Genomic DNA, 27,075 nt, shown 5'->3' on the forward strand with positions numbered 1-27,075 from the left:
GGGAAAGAGAATTGTATACAAGAAGCATGAAAAGCTCTCACTACCTTCAAACTCTGTTTGGCAGTTGCCAGAGTTTTCGTTTAGACTCTCCTCTTCATTGATGATGATGTTTTCAATGTCCTTCATTGTTAAATGATCCCGAAATGCATGATACAGGATGTGTTTGAGCTCCTCCAGCGTTATCCTCTGCATGTCGAACTGTGGGAACAGGAGACTGAGTTAGTCCGGGTGAGTGGTAACAGACCTTGATGCTGCGGGAGACTACATGTGGGGACGTCTTGGTTGCAGGATATTGTTCATCTAAGCTTAAAAGAAAAGGCATGAAAGCTCCTTGTGCATATTCTTGGCATTCTGGCTCATTTCATGTCATAGTGCAAACAGTATAGAAATAATTAAAAAGAATGTAACAAATATCCTCCTATGTCGCCTCACCCAGAACTTGCGTGTTGCCCAGGGACTTCCAGAGCCATACATGGCACAGAAAAGACTCCTAGGGGCATGTCTGCACAAGACACTTACTGGGCAGTAGCCTAATGACACGGCACAATAGTGTGCCGGTCAAAAACCATGCTAATTAATACACTACTGCGCCATGTTATTAGGCTACTGCGCAGTTAACATCACAAAAAACACATGCGCCGGTGCTACTGTGCAGTAAATGTAGTTACTGCACATTCAGTTAGTGCTTCATTTAGGAAGTACTAAATTAAACGCGCAGTAACCACGGCACGTTAATGAATGTGTAGACGCACCCTATGATGAACAACTCTAGTACAACACACATCAGCTCCTAACAAAGCTCAATCATTGTAGGACTTTCATCCTGAGCTGTCTACTGCATTTTGCAGTGGGGCGTTAGCGCTTCCTGACTATTTCTTATTTGTGACATGTGCGGTGGGAGGAAAGAGACCTTCATTCTGCACCGGGTGTTTTTATGTTTCAGTTACTCCAAGTTGGTTTTGACCGGGCCGGGAGAGCCCAAGCTGAAAATATATGACTACACGGGAGCACACCAAGACCTACACGTCTCTTTAGAATGGTCTTCTCTTCTGTATCCATCCTTGCTCTTAGGTGCCCTTCATTTAATTCATAGGCTGCTTCTCTGTAGGTTTAAATTTCCAGTCTCTCTTGCTCAAAGCCATGACCTGACTTCCGTAAACAATAAGTACTAGAAAAAGGTCACTCGCCGTTTATACCCAACCTATTCCCTCCCCTAATCCCTCAAGACATCCCCACCTGCCCTATACAAACAAAATCAAAATACTGCTGTAGCTTAACTTGGTCATGGTGGGAAATAAATTAGCACTTGTGTCTGCTGCTTCTATTAAAACGTGCTGACAGTAAGTAATTAGATTTCTTATCCAACAATTTCACAAACCATAGGAGCAAAAAACAGACCCCTCCCCTCCCCACCCCAGAAAGCAATTAGATAAGTTTTAACTGGCAAACAAAGGAGTAAGCTTATCGCTTCCTTGCTGTTTTCCACGTTATCTAAAGTCCTCTTCCCTGACCACCACCTCCTTCACTTTTGGACACAGAGAAAAAAAAATCATTAAGCTTCAAAGCGAATGTGAGAAAACAAGAAGAGCTTCCTAAATCTGGCCACCTTTTAAAAAAAATGCCTTTGCATATAAATAACCGTGGAGGCATTGATCTATAAAATTCTAATTAGAATCATTTCTTTCTCTTCCGACCTGTAAAATCTGATGCCAACCATGTTATCGAACAGAGAGCAGCAGGCGAGGAAGAGCAAAAGCTGCTCCTCTAGCCTCCAATGAATCACCGAAAAAGCCTGCCTGTTGGGGTCACTTGCTTTTCGCTGGACTGGTTCTTCAGGGATAATGGTACTCCTGTGCTGCCCTACTAAAAATAGCTGCCAAGCACAACTGCTACCGGCTCGCTCTCTTCCAGCGCAATGCAAAGCCTGCGCTCCCCCCACCCCCGGTTCTAGTGACGAATACCGAGCTCACTGTGCTGAAAGCAAGGAAATTTGCGCTCTCTTTTTGTGACGTCCTGAATTAAAAATCCAGCAATTTTGTGCCCCCCCCCCCCCCCCATGACTGATAGGCATAGGAATAGTGTTTCTCCTGGCAACAACACAAGCTCTGTAACCGAAAGATAATACATAGCTGCCTGTTGGGGGGATACATGTGTGGATGTTTGCAGAATGCATTGAATACACACCTGCCCTCACATCAGTGCTAAGGGGCTGTCTAGTATCTGTGCCTCCTTTCTCCCTGGTGTAAGGCAGAGTGCTCTTGTGTTGGTGTGTGGCAGAGGTGCAGGGTATGATTTGGGACTTCCCCCAGTCTAACAGGTTGCCATTTGGCTCCTATTTTTTTCACAGAGGCACTCACAACGCAAAAGGGCAGGGAATTTGGCCTAGTTAGCATTAGCAAGTGTTGCAGGCAGACTGCTGGGGGGGATGGATGCGTGTCCCCAGCAACAGGCCCCCTCCTCCAGGCAGCAGTTATGCCATCTCTGGAGTGGGGAAATGCTGCTGCTGCTGCTGCCATGAGCCAGCCAGCTGTGCCACCCCTTTGGCATTGGGTGCCTTCTCGAGGCACACTTGCAATACAGCTGCTGCATGGAGCCAGCGGCCTCGCCTGGGTACACATGGACGCCAGTGCTCTGGTGAAGGCAGCCACTGTCTGCTGCCAGAGGTGGGGGAGTATAAAAAGGGCCTCAGCCTGGTGCTGTGAAAGACCTTCCCCTCTGTCCATAAGATATGGAGAAGCAAGGGAGGGTAGTGCCCCTGCCTATCTGCACTCTGTAGAAGGGTCAAGCTCCAATGCGAGTGTCGCCCCTACCTGCCGTCCTATCCACTCGGTACCATTGGCTTTACCTAACTAAAACTATTTAAATCAGTGGTTATCAACCTTTTTTGGACTTGAGCCACCCTCCATAACTTCTGGAAATTGACTGGCACCCGATCTCAAGAACTAATGTATGTATTAGCGTGCTTACCTCTTTGCAGAGGGGCTGAGCAGAGCGTTTTGGGGGGAAGGGGAAGCGTAATGGGCCAGGCAAAGCCAAGCCAGAGCCAGCACTCCATCTGTTTTGCTCCTTGTGGCACCCCTGGGTGGCATCCTAGGGTGTTGTGGTACTGTGTCTGAGAATCACCGCCCTCCGACGGCCGCTCTAATTAAAGTACCGCAGCATCCCCATGCTTTAAAATGGCAGCAGGGGCCCTTGAACTAAAGCTCCTTCAATAAGATACATGAGATGCAGGAGCCTGCTGGAGCACAGCAATGGAGCAGACAATTACTCGAGTCTGCTTTGATGCACTGGGATTCCAGCGCGTCGGAGCAGCCTCCCTGCTCGTGTGTAGGCACCCATATTTGCCAGAGGTTTTCTAGGGGAAACTATTCTAGGGGCTCTTCCCCCCCCGCCCCTTTTGCCCTCCATGCAGCACAATCAGAAAGCCCAGGGCAAGACATGCTAGATCAGCAGCACCGCTGTTATCAGCAGGGAAAGTCAAGAAATGTGACATTAGACCATGTGTAGCTGCCTGGGAGACCCGTGCCCCTCCCCAGTGGTCTACCCCCCACCCCCAGGGGCTGGTGGTGTCTGAATGCTCCTTGGCCCAGCGGTCATGGCCTCCATCATGTGGGGAAAGCAAGGGTCTATCTATTGCGGTACTGCTACTACCAAAGAGGCTGCAGTGATTGCACCTGGTAGCCCTGGTTGCATCTGCAATGAAAGCAGATGATAACATTACTAGTCTACTTAGTAATGGGGAGTCAGTAGCATCAGGTAAGTAGGACTGCGGGGTTTGCTTTCCTATAATCATTCAGCATGTTGGTGCAAGGTTGTGGCTCGCACTAAGCATGTGACCGTGGCTGACTGTTTGGTTGGTGTTTGGGCATTCAGGTTGCGCTTGCTCTTCCCAACAGGAGGTGAAGTCCCTCTCTCAGGAGCAGAACTGGCAGCTTGCTCCTTGATTCAGGGCCCCAGAGAACTAGGAGTGGTGAGGGACCAAAAGTTAGGGTCTCCGAGGGAGGGAGGGAGCCAGGGCTCATCCCCCCTGCTTCGCTGGTCAGTCTCAGTGACCAGACAAAACTATGGTGGACCCAGGCATGCACCCCCCTGGCCAGGGTGGGGTAAGGGGAGAAGTCTGTGACAAATGGACTTCACTGTGCCCAGGTTGGAGGTGCTGGGCACCTCACCTGATTGGGCTTGCAGGGACTATATTAATGGTGTGCTGCCCTTTCCCTCTGTATGGCTACGAGGACTTTTTGTGCATGACCTGGGCTCTGCGTCTGCATTCTCACCTACTGTTATATGCTCTCTACCTTCCAACTTCATCTCCACTGATTTGACAAATCAATCCCTCAACATAATGGAAAACGGTTGCAGGTACAACACTGGAACGATGAGCCATGCTCGCTCACCTGTGGGATTAAATATTTCAGGAAATGTGAACTTGTTCAATTGATGCAAAAATGACCTGGGAGAGCCCTCAAACTTCCTGCAGGCTCCTCAGCCAGTTGCCTCAGTGAGAGGAGTTTTATAGCTGCGGTGTGTTATGTGACAAATGACTTTGACATCAGGCACGCTCATCACAGCAAGTACAAGGGTAACAACTTGGGGCCAATAAGAATATTAGTGCAATCCAGGTCAGGGTCTGAACAAATATACCATTGGTAGGGACCTTAGAGAGAGAAATCACACAAAGGGAGCACACGCCATGTAAATGTTGCGAATCTATCAAGATTACCACTGGATTGTGGCAGGGAACTGCAGCAGGTAAAGTTTTCAATCTAGCCCCAGCCTGGTGTTTGGTAGTAAGCGGAGGCACAATGAAAGACAAGGTGATGACCAAACTTAGGCTGTTACTTATGCAAAATAAACACACTTGTGCTCTCAGCCACCCTGAGACGTGGCTGTGGCTTTATGGGCAGGAAAAGAAACCAAACCTGACATAATTCAAAGCAGCTAAGGGAAAACCATCATAACCACTTTAGATTTAGATGTAAAAATATGCCCGTTCCTTGTTTTCCTAAGAGAATATACTATCAAAATAATCATCATCACAATGACAGTATCCCCATGTACATGAACAGTCATTACCTTCCGAGTTTCAAAGGGCTAATGAATTCGATTGTAGAGCTCTGCCTGCAAACTGCCAGCCAAGTACTGAGTGAGAGAGACAAGTCAGAAGCATGTGGCTTAATGATTCATCTGGTGCACTGTACTGCTCCTTCCCATTCGGAGCTAACAAACTGAGGCTGATGGAAAAGTAAATGGTCTCTTTCACAAGACAAGTAAGTTCACCGAGTGCACAGAGCTAAATTACAGCCCTGAGAGCTGGTGAAGCACCAGGATAGCATCCAAGAGTTGCAGAGAGCTCATTATAGCTGCGGCATGCAGGTATCCATTCCCAGAATACCAAAGCCCTCCTGCAGTCAGAGATGGGGGCACTCAAGACATGCCAAGCCAACCCTGAACTCTCCTCTGAAGCAGGCACAAGGGGAGAGTGATGATGACTGAATGCTCCTTGGCCCAGCGGTCATGGCCTCCATCAAGTGGGGAAAACAAGGGTCTATCTATTGGCTGTGCTGCTACTACCAAACTCATGAAGAGGTTGCCCTGGTTGCATTTGCAATGAAAGCAGTTGATAACAATATACCTCCTAGTCTGCTTAGTAATGGGGAGTCAGTAGCATCAGGTAAGGAAAGCAAACCCCGCAGTCCTACTATAACCATTCAGTATGTCGGTGCAAGGTTGTGGCTCGCGCTAAGCGTGCGACTGGGGCTGTCTCTGAATTGCAGGCGCAGTCTAATCTGAGTAGGTTGTCTCTGCTTTTGGTCCCTGGGGAAAAAAAGCGAACGGAACAGGATGCATTTTAACAGTACACCTTTAGTAACCTGTAGATTCATATGAGTATTGCTGCCTGCCATAATCCTTACCACAAGTCACCCTGGGCTGGCCAAGCAGAGGAGTTGACATTAGGTTGACCTCAGCCTGACATTAGGTTTGCTTTCGTTGCCCAGCTCCTTTTCCACTTTGGAGATCGTTTAGTAGCTACTGCCAAATGGGTATCGTACTGTGAATTTGGCTCCTGAGTAAACTGTGTTCAGAGCGGCTGTGAACCTACTCTCAGAAGTCAATGGCATGAAGCTGAGGCAGATTTAGGCTCTGATTCAATTTTCCCATCGTCCTCCAGGCCTCCAAGAATGCCTTCAAATCAAATAGCATCTCTGATTCGCTTCTCAATTGAATAAGCTTTACATTTCTGCAGTGGCTCTGAAAGAGGGGAGCTCTTCCTAACTCGTTTAAACCAGCACAGATGAGAAGCGACCAGGGTGTATAAACACCCTCTTCGAAGCTGGAAAACAAATGTGCAGAAATCAATCATGGCCTGTCTCAAGATGTGCTGTTGAAACCCCCCTAATCCATTCCATGAGCACATGCACTGTGGCCGACTCGGAGGTCAGAGCCAGGTGTTGAATTTATTTAGCAATACTCTACTCGTGGTCCAGTGGGGTACAAGTGTGGAGCTGTCTCAGTGCCCCTGTATTCCACTCTCAGTCGCTGTTCAATTGAATAGATCAGGGTGGAAAGCAATAATTATTACTTACCAGTTTTAAACACTGCATGCTAAGGTTGCCCAAGGGAGAAGGATGGTAGCGGGTCAGTGGGGAATTCCTGATTCTTTCCTCTTGCTTCCACGAGTCTCAAGACAACACCTAGCTTCTAATGCTTTCTCCCTCTACAAATGCAAATGTGTGGTGGCTATCGGAACCGTTAACCTAAATTTATGCCCTATGCAGCAACCTCTCCCCCTCATTTCACACTGGAAGTGATCCTAAAAGGAAAGTTTATTTCTCGGAAAGTGTCAGATGCACATTTATTATTTCTGATGCTTTCCTTTAATGTCATCTTGTCTTTTTAAATATAGTGGGAGGACATTTTCCATGAGTCATACATTGGCTTCACTGTATTAGAAATTAAGAAATGTCAGCATAACACCCCTGACGGCTCTGTGAGGGTTTAGATATTGTCAGCATTCTCATTCTACATTTAGGAATGCTAAAGGGGCATGAATAGTAAATGAAGGAGTGTTAGCATTCAGTTTTATCAACACTACAAGACAAGGAAGGCGCCCACAGCTGGACATCAGTGCAGAGAGAGACAGTATCAAACAACGAACCCAGGAACTCCCACAGAATTACACACCGGCAGGAAAAACATCACCCACGGGGAGTGAAATCTGTTTTAACAGAGGACCACAGTTTCAGGGCAGCTAACATAGTTGAAAAGAAAAATTCTGCCTTAACCTAGTGGAAGTGTTTGAAGATATATTAGGAGGTTGAGGACAGTGACTATACTACATGGATACTGGACATCTATGAAAGCTCTTACCAAGTCCCTTGCAGGCTGGATTGGCTGAGGATGCAGCCTAGAATGGATTCCTGCAACAAAAGAGGCAGGCTCATGGTAAAATGCTGCTGAATGTCGTAGAAACAAGGATAGGGACGATGGTTTGGAGGCTGCGTGTTGCAGAGTTGAAATGTGAGAGGATCAAAACCATTTCATGGCAGCGACCAGATGAAATAGAGGTGCAGACCATGTGGAACACAGCAGCAGATGGAAAATGAGGCTAATGAGAGCACTGTGCCCCTAAGCACTGGAGCTGCTTTCGCAAAGACGAGGCCAAGGTTGGGCAGTGGACAGACTCTCCGAGCAGAAGCAACCAGCGCAGTCTGCTCAAAAAAAACCCCCCCAACTTGTTCCAACTGGTCAGAAACACCATCTCCCATCTCCAGACCAACATCCTTAACAGCAAGAATATCTATGGCACAATTTCATCTGCCGGTCTGTGGCAATGGAGAGGATTTAATCATTGTTCTGTTACTCCTGGTGAAGTAGATTGATTTCCTGCTTCAGGCATCACACACCAAACGTGGGTAAAGTTCTGAAAAGCAAATTCATGTGGACTGCACTTTGCACAATGAAAGATAATAGAAAAGGAGTCACAGAATCCAAACTAAGAGCCTCCATAATCACTGGCTGTCAAGTGGAAGTCCATACAAAGCTTTTGAGGACAGGGAGATAGCAAAACCACAGATCAATAACCATTACTTAGGCAGGTCCAGTTCCACTGGTTAGGAAAGTTATTTTAGTCTGGTCTGGTCCAATGCTTTTATAATTATTTTGCTGCTAAAATATATTTCTTGAAGGATGCTACACTGCTGAACAGTGACCTACAATCCAATCCCACATCCTCCTGCCAGCAGAACTGATCTAGTCTGTTCCACAGGCTGCATGGCAGATTTAAAAGGTAAAGAAAAAAATATAAGCAAAAGAGCTAAATCTAACAAGAACTAGCGAGGCTGGCTTTAATGCTGACTGCCCAATAATGAATGCAAGTATAATGCATCTGAATGCGTATTGAACCATTGACAATGAAAAAATATGAAGTCAGATGATCTGAAATTCCACAGACAGACAGGATAGTCGGAGAGAAAAATCTGGCTTCGTGTTTAAGGCATTCAATGGTGAACAGCTGTTAATTCCTGCCAGTTATATTCACGGGTCTAGTGCATAGGGAAGGAATTGGACTAGACCCACCCATGGCCATCTTCCTGGCCTGATTTGAACTAATGACCTGAGATTAAAGAGCTATGAAGCCTTTCTACTTATTTAACATGTAAGAGAGAACTGCGTATTATGAAATTCAGTGTTAACAGGCTGCATCATGGCTATAGATAAGGACTCTTTCATTTTCAGTGCCTTAGATCTGCACTATAGTTATTGCAACACTTATGCTGTAGATGATTGACTAGAGCAGGCTAACTTCTGATGCAAAAACCACACCTAGCCTGACAGGCTCATGAGCTTAAGCAGTCTCAGAGTCGCTGTAGTATTTCAGCACACCAACAGGGATTGCAGCCTCACCGCAATCCAAATATGAAACACTCGATTGTTTTTGCGGTTGCAAAATTTCATTCACGAACACACATTCCCCACTTTCTTGTTCAGCAAGGAAAGGAGCACTTAAAGTGCTATTTTGGGCCTCTCCAGCTGTGACCCGGCAGGGAGGAATTTTTAAGGCTCTGTTGAAAACCCTTGAAAACAGGGCTTTGCAGCTGAACTGCTAAGAGACATTTCAGTTCACTGGCAAAACCTAATTAATACTTATAGGCGCACGTGCTTTGTTCAGCGTATTGCATACGCCATAGCAGAAGTCAGTATCAGCCAACAGTCCATTGCATACAAATAGTATCATAGTTTGGATCCAGAAGACACAGTTTAAACTGAGGCTGGCTAAAGTACCTGATCATTCTGCACCATTGAAGGTGTCAGCTAGTATTGATGAGCCAGTGCTTGTGCTAACAGATTGCTTGCAGTGCACATAAAGAAGCTCTGTGAATCAATAGAAGTGGCAAAGGGACACCCCAGCACTACTCCAAATTGCAGCTCTCCCCAGACAGTACAGTATTGCCAGCCTCAGGGGTGCAACACAAAGGCAGTGTCTAGCAGCAGGCTAGATCCATGCCTATGAAAGCTTTTATTTTCTCATGAGGAGCCTTAGAAAAGGCTGGAGCTTTAAAAATGCCAGCTCATTTTAGTTGGTGATACTGAAACTACATTTAAAAAAGCAGTAGGGCCTTCCAATCAATAGATCTTGCTCCCTTGCTGTAGACAGACTTTCATTTCCTAAAGGTAACTTGATCTGTGTGCTTGAACTGCTGTGGTGTTTACACATGATGCTCTTTACTCCTATTAGGCCTACAGAGCTATGGAAGGAGGAGGCAGAGCCTATTACTGCCTGGGCAGGAATAAAACTGCTTTGAATACCCCTCTCTTTCTTCCCCATGTGCACACACTTTAGACAAATGGAGCTGGATGGGGAAGCAAAGGCAGCCTGGCAACATTCTGGTAAAAGCACAGTGCACAATACTCAGGCTGGCCCTGCTTCCTAACTGACATCAGTTAGTTGTCAGTTGTTAATTGACTGGTGACTGCACACCAATCAATTAAAGACCTATTCACACACGGCACTGGCAGAAGTGATGTTTTGTCTGCAATCGGCTACTGAACGTGCTCTTCAGCCGTGCACTGACAGAAGTGCATGGCTGCAGAGCACTTTAAAAAGTGCCCAATCGCATGACAAATGAATCTTCATTACATGAAGGTTTAGACGAAGATGCTCCAAAGCGGAGCACCTTCATTAACTTCTGCTAGTGCAGGCCAGCAGCAGGGGAGGGGAGAAAGCAGGGGAGGGAGGGGGTTCCAGCTGGGGTTTGTCCAGCCTGCACTGGAGGGTGGGGGTGGATTGGAGCCCCCCTCAAGTGAGGGACTCCCATCCACCTGCCCCTGACTCCAGTGCAGGCTGGGCAAGCCCCAGAATGGACCTCCCTCCCTTGCCTCCTCTCCCTCCCATCCTGAGGCAGCACCAGAGCTGGGAGAGGGGAGCATAGGGCTAGGAGAAGAGGCTGCAGACACGCAGCCTCTCGCTGGATCAGCTTCAAAGTGGAGCTCAATCCTCCACCCTCCCCATCCTACAGTGAATGTCGGTTGGGTCGGGAGGATTGGTTAACTCATGGCGCTTTCTGTGAAGTGCCATGAGTTAGACCAGGGAGCTACATATCCGTCAGTGCCCACACTCTGAAACCCTGAAGGGGCAATGCTGCACAGTACCTAGAACTGCCTCTGATGCTTTGGCCTCACCCTGTCTTGCAACTGGCAGAGTGTTCTCATTTGAGTCATTCAGGCTTGTTAGTAAGTGACATTTTTGCTTCTCCTGCCTCTTTTAGCTACCATAGGATCAACTGAGTAAAGAGCCACCTGGATACTCACCAAGACACAGCTTTCTCAATCATCCCAAGAAGAAGTTGAACATCTGAGAATGTAAACTTCCTATCATATGACAGGCAGCCCTCACAGCCAATTAATGCCAAGGGACAGGGCCACTAGGACCCCATGGCCAATCAGAGGCATGGGGGGGGAGGGGTCCCACTGCACTCTGCCTACAAAATGACTGCCAACCCCTGTGTTCTCCCCACAAAATCAGAGGGTGGCCCCCTCAAATTTGGTAGGTCCCTACTAATCACCCTCTTCTCTTCCAAGTGCTTAAAATGGATTCCTTGAGGACCTACTCCATGATTTTCCAGGGACTGAGGTGAGGCTGACTGGTCTACAGTTCCCTAGATTCTCCTTTTTCCTCTTTCTTAAAGATGGGCAATATATTTGCCCTTTTCCAATCATCTGGTTCCTCTTCCAACTGTCACAGGTTTTCAAAGATAATGGCCAGTGGTGCCCTCAGCAACCTCAGGTGCATCACATCCAGGCCCATGGATTTCTACACATCCAGCTTTTCTAAATAGTCCCTAACCTGTTCTTTCACTACTGTTGACTGCTCACCTCCTTCCAGAGCTGTGCTGCCAAGTGCAGTAGTCTGGGAGCTGACCGTGCCTGCAAAGGCTGAGGCAAAAAAGGCATCGAGCACTTCAGCCTTTTCTGCATCCTCTGTCACTAGGTTGCCTCCCCCATTCAGTAAGGGACCCGCACTTTCCTTGATTTTCCTCTTGTTATCCTTCACATCCCTTGCTAGCTGCAACTCCAGTTACACTTTGGCCTTCCTGATTTCCTCCCTGCATGCCCAAGCAATACTTTTTTACTCCTCCCTAGTTGTTTGTCCAAGTTTTTACTTAATGTAAGCTTCCTTATGTACATGGATCCAAACCTTGCTGTGCCTTATTGAGGATAATTCAACTTCAAGGGGAAGCTTGTCTCAGGAAGGAACAGTGGGATCTGGCTCCAAACTCACTTCAGCCACCTTCACAGACTGTGTTCTAGTCTATGTAGTGATACTGTTCCATCTGCTTCCTTTCTTTTCTACCATCAGTAAGAGTCTGACTCTCATCCTTTTATTGTTTGCATATTTTATATAATAATACTAAGTGATGGAGTGTGAATTTGTTTCTGGTAACCCTAGGCAAGGTCTCTGCACATTTTCATTCATTTTAATGCAGAGTAAACTGCTTAATTTACTGCTTCTGCTGAAGAATGGCCTAAGGAATTTTCTGTTCCTATGTGGGGGAAATAATTTAAAAAATAGGAGGGGAAAAAAGCAAATAATATGAAAAGTAGCTTTTAACGTGGCTTCTTTGAGAACCATTGGCCACAGTTGAGTATTTTAGCAGAGTGATCTGGGCAGCCCTCAGTTGAGACCAGCTCAGCCAACAATGATGGCTTTCACAGTCTTCGTCTCCAAGATGTACACCTTGCAATACATAGACTGCATATGCCAAGATACACAACAACTATACTTAAAAGGGCATACAGTAATTCAAAAAAAAGAAAAAAACACAGCACATGTCAGGCTAATTGTTGCACCTCCTTTTCTATAAATATAACTATGGGATGAAGTCTAGACTGACCAGTCAATTTTAGATTCAAAACTCTGGCGGCAGCAGCAAGTTCCTGCAGGCGGTCGTGGCAGTCTCAGCGCCGGGGGGAGGGGGCGCGAGCGGCGACCGCCCACAGGCACCACCAGGAGTGCACAGTAAGGAGTGCACCACCAATCTCAGGGGGTGCATGTGCATCTGTGTGCACCCCCTACGCATTGCCAATGGTATACAATCATTAAGGCTGGAAGGGACCTTAAAAGATCATCAAGTACAACCTGTAAAGAAGTTCTTCCTTGTATCCACCCTGAAATCATCCCCCAACAGTTTATAGCCATTGCTCCTTGTCCTCCCCTGGGGTGCCCTAGTGAGCAGTTTTCCTCCCAGCTCCCGATATTCACCCCTTATATACTTATAGATGGCCACCAAGTTCCCCCTCAGTCTTTTTTCTTCCCTGGGCTGAACAGTCCCAGATCCCTTAGTCTTTCCTCATAAGGTTTGCCCTCCAGGTCCTTAATCATGGATCATTCTTGTGGCCCTTCTCTAGACCCTTTCAAGATACTCCACGTCTTTTTTGAAGTGCAGCGCCCAAAACTGGACACAGTACTCCAGCTAGGGTCTGACCAGCACTGAGGAGAGAGGAAATATCACTTCTTTAGCCCTGCTTGTGACATATCAGCTAATGCATCCCAGTATGCTATTAGTTCTGTTGACTACAGCATCGCACTGGCAGCTCATGTTCGTCCTTTGATCAACCATAACCCTGAGGTCCCTTTCAGCCATCATGTTGGCTAGGACATCTCCTCCTAACCTATATTCATGTTACCGGTTACATCCCCCCAGATGAAGCACAGTTTGTCCAGGTCCGCTTGGATCCGCATCCAAGTGTGACCGCTTTTCCCCATAACTTAATGTCATCTGCAGACTTGGCCAGCATGCTTTCCACATCCTCATCTAAACTGTTGATAAAGATTTTGAACAGCACGGGGCCAAGAACCGAACCCTGCAAGACACCACTGGCCACCTCCCACCACGACGATACAGACCCATCCACTAACACTCTCTGGGTTCGACCCCTTAGCCAGTTCCCAACCTCCCTGACTGTGGACAATTCCCCAGTTTTTTGATGAGCGTCACGGGTGACCATATCAATGGCCTTTTCAAACTCCAAGTATATGACATCAACCGCATCTCCCGTATCTAAGCAGTTCATTACCTGATCACAGGAGAACAGGTTGGTCAGACATGACCTGCCTGCAATGAAATCATATTGGCTATCTGCCTGTCTTTCACAAATGCACTTCTTGATAATTTTTTACAAAATTTTACCCAGTATCAAAGTCAAATTGGCCAGCCTATAGTTTCCCGGATCCTCCCTCCTCCCCTTCTTAAAGGCTGGCATCACATTAGCCCTTTTCTAGTCTTCCGCGACCTCTCCCAAACACCATAAGCCTTCAAATACCTTTGCCAACAGTCCCACAATGACCCTCAGCACTCTCAGGTGTATCCAGTCCCACTGACTTGAAGACATTCAGCTGCTCTATGTGGTCCCTCAGCAGTTCAACACTGACCACTGCTTAGCAATTGCACCTCCCCTTCCTCACCCACTGCATCCATCCAGTATCTGATTAGACAGGTAACCACCATTTGTATGCAGGAACACCGACACAAAGTATTCATTAAAGAGTTCAGCTTTCTCCTGACTGTCTGTTATCAGCTGTCCCATCCCATTCTGCAAGGGCCTCACGTTTTCCTTGGTCTTCCTCCTGCTCCCTATATACCTAAAGAAGGACTTTTTATTGTCCTTGATTTTGGTCACCAACCTGATCTTGGTCACCACCCCTGCCTTCCTTATCCTCTCTCTAAAAATACGGGCTATAATTGTGTATTCCTCCTTGGTGACTATCCCTTGTTTCCACTGTCTGTAAGCCTCCTTTTTCTTTTTGAAGCACTCCTTGACTCCTCTGGTAATCCAAGAGGGCTTCCTGGCCTCTTTACCACCTTTCCTGCATACAGGAACAGGCCTTTTCTGCGCTCTGAGGATCGCTTTTTTGAGGAATGACCACCCTTCCTGAACTCCATTCCCCTCTAGTCCCCCTTCTCATAGGATCCCTCCCACTATTTTCCTAAGATCATTGAAGTCAGCCTTCCTGAAGTTAAGCACCTCTGCCCTACTGGCTGATTTCCCTACTCTATGATGGATAGTGAATTCCGTCATCTCATAATCACTATCTCTCAGATTACCCTCAATCCTCAGATCTCCCACCAGGTCATCCCCTTTGGATAGAACTGAATCCAGCAAAGCCTTCTCCGTGGTCAGCCCGTTCACCTCCTGTACTAAATAAAGTTCTTCCACACAGGTCAAAAACCTATGTGGCTGGTCAGATCTGGCCAAGTGCTCCTCCCAGCAGCTGTCAGGGTAACTGAGGTCACCTGGGACAACCATGTCCCTTGAACGTACAGCCTCCATCAGTTCACTGGAAAATTCCAGCTCTGGCTCCTCCTCAGGTGTGACAGTCTGTAGACGATGCCTACCATCAAGTCCCCTTCTCCTCATCCCCTCCCCCCATATCTTGACCCACAGGGTCTCAAGTCACCCTTCTCTTGAACCAATTTGGGTCTCCAAGGAGGCATATCATTCCTTTACATCCTGTTTTAATATTTATTTATATAGCTGGTCACCAGTCAAAAAGGAAAAAGTAAGGGTGTCTAAACTGTGCTATAAGCTTTCCAGACTCCTCCCTGTTTTATATTCAACCCTTTTTTACTATTATGCCTGACACCAAAGTCTGTGGGTGCTGTAGAATATACAAAGCCTGCTCATTGAATCTTCAATTCAAGCCTGAAATCAATGGGTCTTACAGCTTGCTTTGGATAAGCAGATGCTGAACTTTCTTCTCTACTTACTTTTATATCTATGTCCACTTCATTGGGACATAAGCTTTGAGAGGGTCAAAAGGAAAAGGAACTTCAAACTTGCCTACTTCTTTCTCTCTCTCTGGCCTTAGCTAGGCCATGCAATTTAGACTCATATAGCTACATCTCCAGAAATAAATGAACAGAGAACAATCCTGCATGCAATCATTTGGGTGGCCTGACCTCAGGAAAATAAGGGTACAGGTATGTCAAGTGAGTCACCGATCCCTGGCTCAAATGGAAACTTCTATTTAGCCAGGTCTTTGTGCTGCAAAACAAAGATCCCATTGCCACACTCCCCATCAGTGTGTGCTTTGATCAGTTAAACTGCACAAGCCCCAAGATACAGTCCCTGTCATCTACTTTACTAAAATAAGACGTTTTAAATGTTGGAAAGAGTTTGTTCTTTAATTGCTTCTGAACTAAAATGAGCCAGAAAAACCAAACAGTATGCCAAAAAAGATCTATGGATCTTTAAATGAAGGTGTTTGTGTACTATTAATGCTGTACTCTCCCACATTAATGAACACATAAGTGTAGTACCTAATGATTGTTGCAGCTAAACTCTACCATTTGTAATAACTGAGAGAGCAACGATTTCAACACCTCGTATCTATTGGCGTACACTACAGAATCTTAGCAAAATAGCTCATTAACAATAGGCCATGCATAAACAGAGGGAGGCTGTGTATGGATAATCACTAATATCTTCAAGTGAATATACAACACATTTATTTTGTTAGAACACCAATCAGCTGTCCCTCCCCGCCCACTTCCTTAATAATCATCTAGTGCTTTGCATCTCAAAGCATTTAACTAATTATACCTTCACATCATGAGGGAGTAACAGTGTTCCTCATGTGAGGAACCCAACATGGACTGGTTGTACTTATTAGCAAAACACAAACATGTACATGTGGTACAGAGAATTTTGTTTTCCATTCACGCTTTAAAACTAATACTCATGTCACATTAAGGCCTTGACCCATGCAGGACAAATCTCCCAACTCTGCTGGAATTGTCTGGGTTTGTATGGCTGCCAGGAGTCTCTCCATATAGGGTACATTGGGACTTAACAACCAAGTCCAGGTAGAAGAAAAGCCTATCCAAAAAGACTATGTTTCGTCCTTTGTGCTACCTGCAGCTTTTGAGCCTTCCACAGCTGGTTCCCTCAAGATTTGTCCATAATGACTCTTTTTGATGCATGCATAAGAGGGCAAGGCTGTGCAGCTTTTCCACGTACATGGGACCATTTCAGAATTATGGATTTAGGTCTGGAGAAGTGTGTGAAGTTCTTGCCTTCTGCTAAACAGAATTATAAACATGCAGCCCTGGAGCACTGACTCAGAGCATCGATCTCTTTCAGGTCACGTTACTGACAGAGCATCGATCTCTTTCAGGTCAATTGGTGTGGGCCTCCATCATCATGCCATCATTAATGCCATCATTAAAGCATGAGTGCCCGTGGTGTGAAGCATGATGGCAAATGATTAGCTAGCCATGTCTTTGTTATGTAATGTAATGTAGTTTTATAATCATTTTTATTCCATAACTGACCAGTTCATCTCCTGAAGGTCTCAAAACCATTAGAGTCTTTAACTTAGCTTGACATATGGCATACCGAGCCATCACCAGGGCCTTGGTAATTTCTCTCCCCTAACGTTTTTCTGTCCGCATCCACTTCCATGTATTCTCAGTTTTGAAAAGAAACAGAAAAGCAGCTCACAAATCAGTCAGGAGCCAGTAAAGAGTAATGATCATATTTCCATAGTAACAGGCTCCTTATTACGTTGGCTGCTGATAATACAAGATTGCCTGATTCTTTCCAGCAGCCTTGTCTGAGGGAAATAGTACATACTTTTATAAATTAAAATTATTTATGAATATATTTAAATGCATACGCACTGTGCCTAGCTTCACCTTAGGCACGTTACCAAGTATTATGTGAAACACACAGTGTTCAAAAACAAAATGAGGTTCCCCAGATGCAGCAACTTCAACTTCTCGCCAACCACTCCTGTTAATCAAGTCACCAGATACTGGATTTTGGCAACATTCTGGACATGCTCGTTATGGCGAAAGCTGGCTGAATTGGGTAAGTTTAAATGGATATGACAGTTGGTACCCTTAACCAATCATTCAATGAGATATGCTGACTGCTTTACCTTAACTCCAAAAGTCAGCTGGTTCGTAATGGTTGTTAAAAACATAATATCTTCAAGGGCAATCAAAACGATGTCTAAATTCAGAGAGCACTGATGACTGCCAGAGCTACACTGATTAAGAAAAGTTGTCAACTAAAATGAGTCTGGCAAATATTCCTGCAGGCAATTCCACCTTTAAAAGAAACAGGAACAAAATATCCTGTTAAAGTGATCACCAGTTAATACTTGTGAGGAAACTGGTGTGGCTGCAGACTTTACTGAAAATTTTCAGTGGCGGAGGCTTCTAAAACCTGTACAACTGTTCCCAAATTTAGATTTGGATTGAAGCCTGAAGGAACTAGATGAAGACCCTTTTTATTACTGCCTTTGTGGCCGACAAGTCAATGGTACCCCTGACCAGATCAGTCATTATACAACCTAAGTGAGGGTTGCAGAATCAAGCCCCCAACTGCAGACTTCAAAAGCACAACAGACAGACCCACAGGGCCACATTTTTAGGACCAACATTAAGCTCTGTGCAAACTCTGACATGGAGTTTGGCCATGCCTGGGGAAGGGTATCTATGCCTCTGAAGCAACACAGAAGGGTGTCCCCATACACAGCAGCTCCCCACCTCCCCCTCCAGATTCAGTAACTCCTGCGTCTCCTCCAGGAGAGCATGGTAAAAAGGAAAATAAAAAGCAATCATTAAAGCTGGCCAGAAATAACAATTTCCATTTTTCATTCTGAGAAACCCTATTTCTTGTGTTGTTAGGCAGGCAGTCTGGATGATCGCAAGGGACTCTTCTGGCCTTATCTATTAGAAACAAAACAAAACCCTGAAATGGAACAAAAAATCCAATATTTCCAACATTTGGACCTGTAGAAATGCCCAAGCTTCTGTTGGCCATGGAAACGTGCCAGGCCGGTGAGAAGCCAGGAGCCACCAGGAAGCTCAGCTTCAGTTTTCATCGCTGACTAGAAGCCTGTCTAGTTTCCATCAGCACTTCATCAACATTGATTCACTTCCATGGATAACTCCCATTCTGATGGATGGACAAGGTGGTGCTGGGGTAATGGTCTTAGCCACCATTCTTGGGGCCTCTGTGATGGGCTGAGTTTAGCCCATACAACTTTGCTGCTAAACTCTCTCTAGCCGTCTAGGACGGGATGTCATTTTGATTCTCAACATGTAACAGGGATAGAGTAGACATGCCACTGGGTTTCTGAAATGAAATCATCATCTATGAGGAGTGCAAAGAATATAACCTACAATGCTATTCTGGGTTAGCCAGAGAGTAAACTGTAGGCAGCAGGTCTGCAGTGGAATATGGTTGTGATGCCACTGCCATATGACAAGTGAGCTTGGCTATTTGAATTTCATCTGCTGCCCACTGCTAGATCTGTTCACCTGACGCTTCACTGCTCTGCATCACACTTTAAATCTGTGAGACAGTATTTTAAGCAGCAGACTGGATCAGAGACTTTTACTCCAACGTTGAACTCTTTAGTTCATGGCCGGGGCATAATTGTTATCGAACCAGGTTAAACAAAAGAGGCCCCTTGACACATTAAGACTCAATAATGCTGCGGAAGAGAAAACAGTAATAATTTCAATCTTATGTTAAATCAATTAACCTGAAATAATGTAACTAAACAAGACCAGAAGTGAGAGTGTGTGAGTGATTGCATGCATGTTGAGAAAGACAAAACACAAAGATGAACTGGCACTGATGGGATCTAATGACTTGCTTAAATATTACTGAATCTCAACTGGAGGTAAAGCCAGATTTGATTCATATCATACCAATATAATGAATATATAACATCTTTATGCAGACTCCAGACTTCTCAGAGGAATGAATGAAAGGTTTATTAAAGAAGTCGAGTTGGAAATTCCCATCTGGTGCCAAAGCATCCTCAGGCAATGTGGACTTCTTCCCAGATACTAACTTTCCAACGTATTCATATCTTAAGCACAAATCATTTGTCTAGTGTACCCTATTTTATATCTGAATCACTCTAGATATATGAAGACCATGCACTAGTTTGAAAACATAGTATTTCAAAGCCATCCTAAAATCCACGATTTTTGGATCCTTTAGACCCAGTTATTCAGGTATAAAAAAGGAGGCCAGCAAGATACATTGATTACTAATGGCACTGTCTCAGTGCTTTCCAAATCATCATTTTTCACAACTAAAGAAATATTTTTCACAGGAGGCATTCTTCTTTTAGAGACGGATTAAGCACACATTACTTTGGATGTTCATCTAAGTGACCTGAACTCATTCAGGTTCACTAATTGTACCCACTTTTCTGGGGCTGTCTAGAGACATGATGGATGCACATTGTATCTTGTAGGCTATCCATCCCAGTTTGCTTTCCACTTCCACTCACATGACTCAAGACTATGTCTGTCAAAGTTAACAGGAAGAAGAATCAGGCCGACTTTGACTTTTTTTTTTTACTAGTAACTTTTGACACCACTATACTTGTTAAGGTTGAGATATTTAAAAAATGCATATTGACCCTAATTTCTAGTGTCAACAACTAATCTACTACGCCCAGCTGAGCAACAGACCAAGGCCTGCACTTAACTAAAACAGGGAAGTGAAAACACCATTAATTCCTAACAATTAGGCTGCCATGGGGTTTCTATCTCTACGAAGCCTGTGTGGGATTCTACCTTTTTAAAGGCAAATCTTCCCCACCCCTCTCCACCCAGCTTCTTTAATGACTCTGCTTCTGGGAGTTTCCCCACCACAGTTCCTCAACAAGCTTTCTCCAGATTTGAAGAGGAGGAAAGAGGACAGAATTGGATGGTGTTCCCTATGAGCATTTCCTCCAAAATCCTAGAACAGGAATCACAGGAACTCATTATGGAAGTAGCTAGGTGGAAGAGAAAACCCTGCCATGTGGAGGGGAAGTCTATCCTTCCATGGGGGATGGATAGGAAGATGTGAGCCCTCTCGGAAGTAAAACACGATCATTTGAGAACTGCTTACCACCTTTTGAGTGGTGTGCACTTTGCCTCCCATAAGTATTTGTGGGAAAGCTTTCAATTCCATCAGCCAAGAAGCGTTGTGGAGGATCCTTCTGAAGTATGGAAGCCCACCGAAATTTGTTACCATTCTCTGCCTGCTCCACGATGGCATGCGAGCAGGAGTTCTCAGTAGTGGATCTATCTATCTAACCCTTTGAGGTTAAAACGGGAGTTAAGCAAGGCTGAGTCATCACTTGAACCCTTTTTTCAATATTCCTTGCAGCAATACTACATCTGACCACCAACAAGTTTCCGGCCAGAATGGAGCTAAACTACCAAATGGTTGGTAAGATGTTTAAGCTCAGCCAGCTCTGAGCCAAAACCAAGACCACCCTGGCCTCAATCACTGAGCTGCAGTATGCTGATGATGCTGTAGTGTGTGCAGACCTTCAAGCAATTGTGGACATCTTTGCTGAGGCATACAAGAAAATGACTCTGATGTTTAACCTTCAGAAGACTAAGGTCCTCCACCAACAAGCTCCTAATGAACAGTCCCCAGCTCTGGTAATCCAGATCTCCACTATGCAGAACACTGAATATTTCTCATACCTCAGAAGCCATCTCTCATGGAAGGCTGACAGTGACAAAGAAATCCAACATCACCTCAAATGTGAAAGTGCAGCCTTTGGACATCTGAAGAAATGGGCGTTCAAAGATCACATCATCAGATCTGAAACCAAGCTAATGGTTTATCAAGCAGACATGAATCCCCACCTCACTGTACAGTGCTGAGACATGGACAACGTATAGAAGACATCTAAAGTTGTGGGAGAAGTACCATCAGCACTGCCTGAAGATGATCCTCCAAATCCAATGGGAACAGAGATGCAACAACCTTAGCATCCTCCTGCAAGCAAATACCACAAGTCTTGAGGCGATGATCATCTGACATCAGTTTCATTGGGCCGGCCATGTCATCTGGCTGTCCAACTCCAGACTCCTGAAGCAAGTTTTATTCTCCCAGCTCAGCCAAGGTATGCACTCAGAAGGAGGGCAGAGAAAGCGCTTCAGGGATATCCTCAAAGCCAACTTAAAAAAAAATGCAATATTGATATCATCTCACTGGAGATTATAACCCAGGACCACCCCAAATGGAGAAAGAGTCTGCTTCTGGGATCTCAGTACTTTGAAACCTCATGACAACAACAGGAGATGGAAAAGTGGGAGCGCCAGAAACAGTGTGTTGAAGACCAAATCAAGAATCCAGAGCCACCCACCCCACACGGAAACACACGTCCGAGCTGCAGTAGAGTCTGTTGATCCTTATCGGCCATCTTTGGACACACAGATAAGACAATCATGAAAGATAACCATCCTTGACTGCGAGGGATTACCAAAGAAGATTTGTGCATAGTTTTCATTTGCAGCTACAGTTTAGGCTACAGGTAATTAAGGCTGTGTCTACACTGATATCTAGGGTCAACCTTCTAGATATATATAAGGTCACTGGCCTGGGTTGTAAGATATCATAAAACCTTGAGCTCCAGCTCCAGTGGCAGTCCATCCTACATCTGGAAGTGTGCCTGAACTTTTGGCTACAAGGTGACCCAGCTGCTGCTCACTTCTTAGCCTTCCCCTTAATGAAGCATGTTTCTAACTTACCTTCTACACGGCAGCCCTCAAGAACAGGAAATCTGCCTGTGGCTAGCCCAGATCTCTACACTCTTGTCTTCTGGTCCTTCTGCACCCCTCCTTCTCTTCTCTCTACTGCTTGTAACTAGAGACGAAGCCAGCAGAAGAGACAAGTGGTCTACAGACCCATTCCTAGAAAGACTCAGCTTCACACTGCACAAAGGAACATGGGGTGAACACAAGAAGCAGCTCAAAGGCAAAGCAGACAGGGAAGGGGGCTGAAGCTGGTTGATAACTACCCTGTTGACCCTAAGTATTAGCATAAGCACATCCTAAATGCAAGTCGCAGGAGAAGGGTATTGAGGAAAATGAACAAAGTTGGTTAAACCACTTAATAAATTCACTATACCAGACTAGCATTGATATGAAGGGACAGACAGATGAGAAGCCAAGTGTTTTTCTCTTGTGGAACAAACTGATAAATTAAGGAGAAATGGATTAATCAGTGTCAAGGTTTCTGAAGAAAGCTAAGCATGAAGAAGCTGGGCTCCCAAAAGACTTCTATAAATCACACACTAACACTCAGTGAAGGATTAGAAGCTAGCAACTGTTGGCTGTAATATTGAAAAAGGTACTAGGCATCCCCATGAGTTACACATCAGCACAGTTCAGTACAAGGAAAGCGGGTTGAAACAATAGTTAAAAACAGAATAATTAAATCTCATCGTGAACGTGACTGGATAGTTACAAACTAGAAAGGCTTCTACAGAAGAAAATTATGGTTCTCTAACCCACCAGGATCTGAGTGTCGCAGCAAAATCATGGATAAAGAAGAAACAGTCAACAATGTATCTGGACTTTCAAAAAGCCTCCCAAAAATCCCCTTACCAGAAATTAAGAAGGGAGGTATGATGCAAGAGGCAACATGCTATCATGAACTGAAAATTGGCTAGGAGGAATCAAAGAGTAAGGATAAGCAAGCAATTTGTAGTGTTGCACAAGATTAAGAGTGGATTTGTTATAGCTATGAAATGGATCCAGCATTATTTAATCTTTGGGCATATATGCATACTGCAATCAAAGGTGTGACTGCAGTGCAGGGATACGTAAGCTAGCTTTAAACTAGTTCATCTCGGGTACTGAGAGCGGTGTAGGTGAACCTACACAAAGCCCAGAGCAGGCCAGCTGACTTAGCATTTATCCAGTTTCTCAGAAAGGCTTTACCAGCCCATGCTGAGCTCCATGTCACCACAGCTGTAGTGTTGCTGGTACCTAGTTAAAGCTACTTCAGATACGTCTAACACTAGCAGCAGTCACACCTTTGGCAGCAGCATAGATATCCAAGGATGGCATGAGACATAGGCTTACAAAATGCTTTGATATGCTGGGGAAAGAACCCCTCAACACTGATCCTCTGATACCTTTGGGCAAACAATGCGTTAAAAAATGGAAAGCACGACCCACACCACTGCTGAAATGCTGCAGAGAGGTGCACTGGAGATGTACCACATTGCTACCACCGCCTGTCTATTGCAAAAAAAACCCCAGATGATAATTGCTAACTGAAATTTTCATTGTCAGGAATCATTGCAGACTGAATTCCAGATACACCGATATTGGCTTGTTGATCAGAAAGCAGGATAGGAGCCTGATGGCTGGCTTCTTCAGTAAACCTCAATATTGGGATACTGCAAAACGCTATCATGAAATGCTAAATTACGTGAGATGTCCCCCCCTGTAGCCAGAAATCAACTGGATGAGAGAAAACAGGTTGTAGCCAGGAAGTGGCTTTAAAAGATTATTTTGGGTGACAGATCCCTTTCCTCCCAACAGACACGTACCCTTACAGCATTCCAGCCTAGAGTATACAGCTACACGATTAAAATACAGCAGCAGGGCCCCATGTGAATGAAATTAACTGTTTGATCAGTTCTGCTGCTGGATCTTGAAAGCCTTTGGCAAGAGAGGCCCAATTTTTATAAAATGATGTTATAAGCAACTGGGGGATGGTGAGATATCACAGTGACACGTGCTAAAGGCAGCATGGACACCACTAATAATTAATACGTCTTTAACAGTTCAGAGATCTGAGAGTGAGACAAAAATATTGGCAGTTTCGACGGACCTCCCAGAGCTGGCACAATCCCGCAAGAACAGGCGCTCTCGCAACCATCTGGCACGTTCACTGGTAAGCACCGCCAGTAGTTCAAAGAGCAACGAAGCCAAGAAATTCAGATAACCTCTCATTCCTTTTTAATTTGGCCAAACAAGGTCCATTTCCTAAGACTTGGACAAAGCTTCTGGCCACTTCCATTTACTGTAGTCCATTGGCCTGTTCCTAAGAAAGATTCCAAGTCTTTACATGTATGTTGGACTTCTGGGAAATCATGGAGACAAAATTAGGCAGATGCGCAAGCTCAATGATATCTCTAGACTAGTTTACACTGAACGTGCCAGTGCTAGCTGCTCCTTGAGCTGCTATATTCAGCACACTTCGTATACTAGTTGGGTTCTTTGAGGTGACTTTGGAGAATCGAGATATAAATACTCTCTGTTGCAAGGCAAACTGCAGAATAAAATGATCAAATAAAGAAGTCGGGTTTGCTGGCTGAGGTGAAGGTTGCTGAGTACAAAGAGAAGCAAAGGCAAAAATATGGCTGTGAAATGCGACACTAAACACTACAGTCATTTCTAGCTTTTGTACGTAAACTGCATACGTTCAGATGTATTAGTTAGGAATCCTACTCTCACCTAGTCATCTGGGGGACACGGAAAAAAAGATCTTTTGTCCCGCTCACTGACATTACCAAGTATTAAAAACATTCTTCACTGAAAATCAGAGGCAGGGAGGTGAAGGGGAGGAAGAGAGAAATATGGAAATTAAGATCATTGCACATTTCCATTACAGCAGGGTATCAAAGTCCCTGATAACCCCCACCCAACCTTCAACACAAACTATTGTAATTAGAGTCCCTGGCCTCTCTTCTAAGATTCCCAATTAAAAAAATCTCATTGTGTTGATGATTTTTCCAATATTACTGCTGCCCCAGCTCTGCAAAACTTCTCTGCACCCACGCTGACTGGATAAAAGGAAAAACTTCACGGTTCGTGTGGCCAGACTCTGGAATAGACTCCCAGCAGGGTGGTGCAGGCACCTACCCTAGAGATCTTCAACAGGAGACTGGACGCACACCTTGCTGGGGTTATTTGACCCCAGCTGTCTTTCCTGCCCAGAGCAGGGGAGCTGGACCCAAAGATCTCACGAGGTCCCTTCCAGCCCTAAACTTCTGTGAATGTGTATGCTTCACTTCCAGTTTAGCAAAACACCCCAGGACATGCTCAGGGATTACTGAAGACCGCCAAGTCGTGGCTTGGAAACTGAACCAAATGTCACCAAGACCTGCAAACCAAACAGCCAACAACTGGTGGCCGCTCCCAAACAGACCTGCAGAAGAGCCTCTGACATGGAGGTGAAAAGAGCTTGTAACCAGTGATCTTGTATGATCCAACAACTCTGTCCAACTTCCACTGATTTATTTTTAAATATTTTTAAATTTATTTTTAAATGGCCAAGAAAAACAGTGGCCATTTAGAAACAACAGAGGACACAACACCCTCACCTATATCCTATAACAACACTAGAACAAGTTGTAACTTCACAACATGCATTCCTTGTCATTTTTAACAGTCCAAACCTGGGAGACATTTTTAAAGAGTCAGTGGGTCAAATAAAAAAGTGTAGCTGGCATCTACACGAGACGCCAACTGTGCATTAACCTAACACACCTAAACACGGTGTGGTAGCATGCCAGGCAAAAACCATGCTACCACAGTAGTATTAGGCTACTGCGCAGTAAGCATCACTAAAAACCCACGTGCTAGCACTACTGCGCAGTAACTGCGCACTGATTTAGTACTTGGTTAACCACGTACTAAACTTAATGCGCCATAACTGAACATGTAGACATGCCCAGTAGGTGCCAAACTCCTCTTTGGTGCCTTTGAAAATCCTCGTCCTTTCCTTAAAAGACCTTTTAACCAAGAACATGATGCCACAAGTGAAATATCTGTGCCTACACAAGTGACCCCACTGCCCGCTGGGCTGACCGACATGGTACCACTGTTTCCTTGGATGCCCTTGCCTGTCCCCTTGCCACCTGCTGTACAATTCTTATCCAATCTAGGAAGATTAAAACTAGTGCAAGTCAGCCGACATGTGCTGCAATCACAGCTCCTGACCATAGCCCATCGACACAGCCTGGGAGGATTGAACAGTGAAGAGAACGAAGGTGAACATCTGCCATTGACGGACACAAAGTGCCTATGCGAAGAGTCAGTGTTTTCATTTCAATTGCTCTTCTGAAGGCGAGCAGCAGGTAAGAAGAAATCTATTATGATAGTTGATGCATTGATACATACCCAAGTACCGTGTTGGTGTCTGTGTAGTTGCAGCATACGTGAGATTTTGAAAAATTAAAATTGCACATCATCAGTTTTTTCTGGAATTTGTAGTGATTGATTTTTTTTCTGCCATTCCAGTTATCTCAGCTGGCAAACAACTGTGTATAAACCTAGCCACAGATGTAGGAAATGACTCCAGCATTCATGGGTAAACATTTTGGGAATCTGCTTACCCGAGAGCCCAAAGGTTTTATTACCTGTTTAAAGCTAAAACACAGGCTTCCAAACAGTAGAAGGTTTTGCTAACTCCTTTCAAATTGGATGCTGCACAACTACAGAGCCCCAGTAATAGAAACGGGTCTACTTTGCTATGTTCCATTCACAGAAAAGTATCTGAGCTGCGTGTCAAAAAAAAAATCCAGTAGGTGTAATTCGTATGCAGGTTATACATCCTTTTTACTCGACAGGCTGTAATTTGAAACATTATTATTTATAGTCAGCTGAGAATTATCACCATTAAATGGGGCCTTTAAATAATACATTGGGATGGAGGCCAAAAAAAAAAATCCCTCCTTGTTAGAAGTTCCTGTTATTATTTTAATTGATTTCTAGAGCTCTTGTTCAAAATACCTAGAGG

General features: G+C 45.0%; 1 protein-coding gene across 2 annotated transcripts in view; it reads right to left on the reverse strand.

Moving 5' to 3' along the window:
• CALN1 (calneuron 1) overlaps positions 1–27,075 on the reverse strand; it is a 193,441-nt gene that overhangs the window by 9,778 nt on the left and 156,588 nt on the right. For both annotated transcript variants that reach the window (XM_006033270.2, XM_025215032.1), the window contains exon 5: positions 45–198. In XM_006033270.2, the coding sequence (XP_006033332.1) occupies positions 45–198 (154 nt within the window). The remainder of the gene's footprint in view (positions 1–44; positions 199–27,075) is intronic.

The sequence above is a fragment of the Alligator sinensis genome, unplaced genomic scaffold (assembly GCF_000455745.1).
Source record: "Alligator sinensis unplaced genomic scaffold, ASM45574v1 scaffold1227_1, whole genome shotgun sequence".
Taxonomy (NCBI): domain Eukaryota; kingdom Metazoa; phylum Chordata; order Crocodylia; family Alligatoridae; genus Alligator; species Alligator sinensis.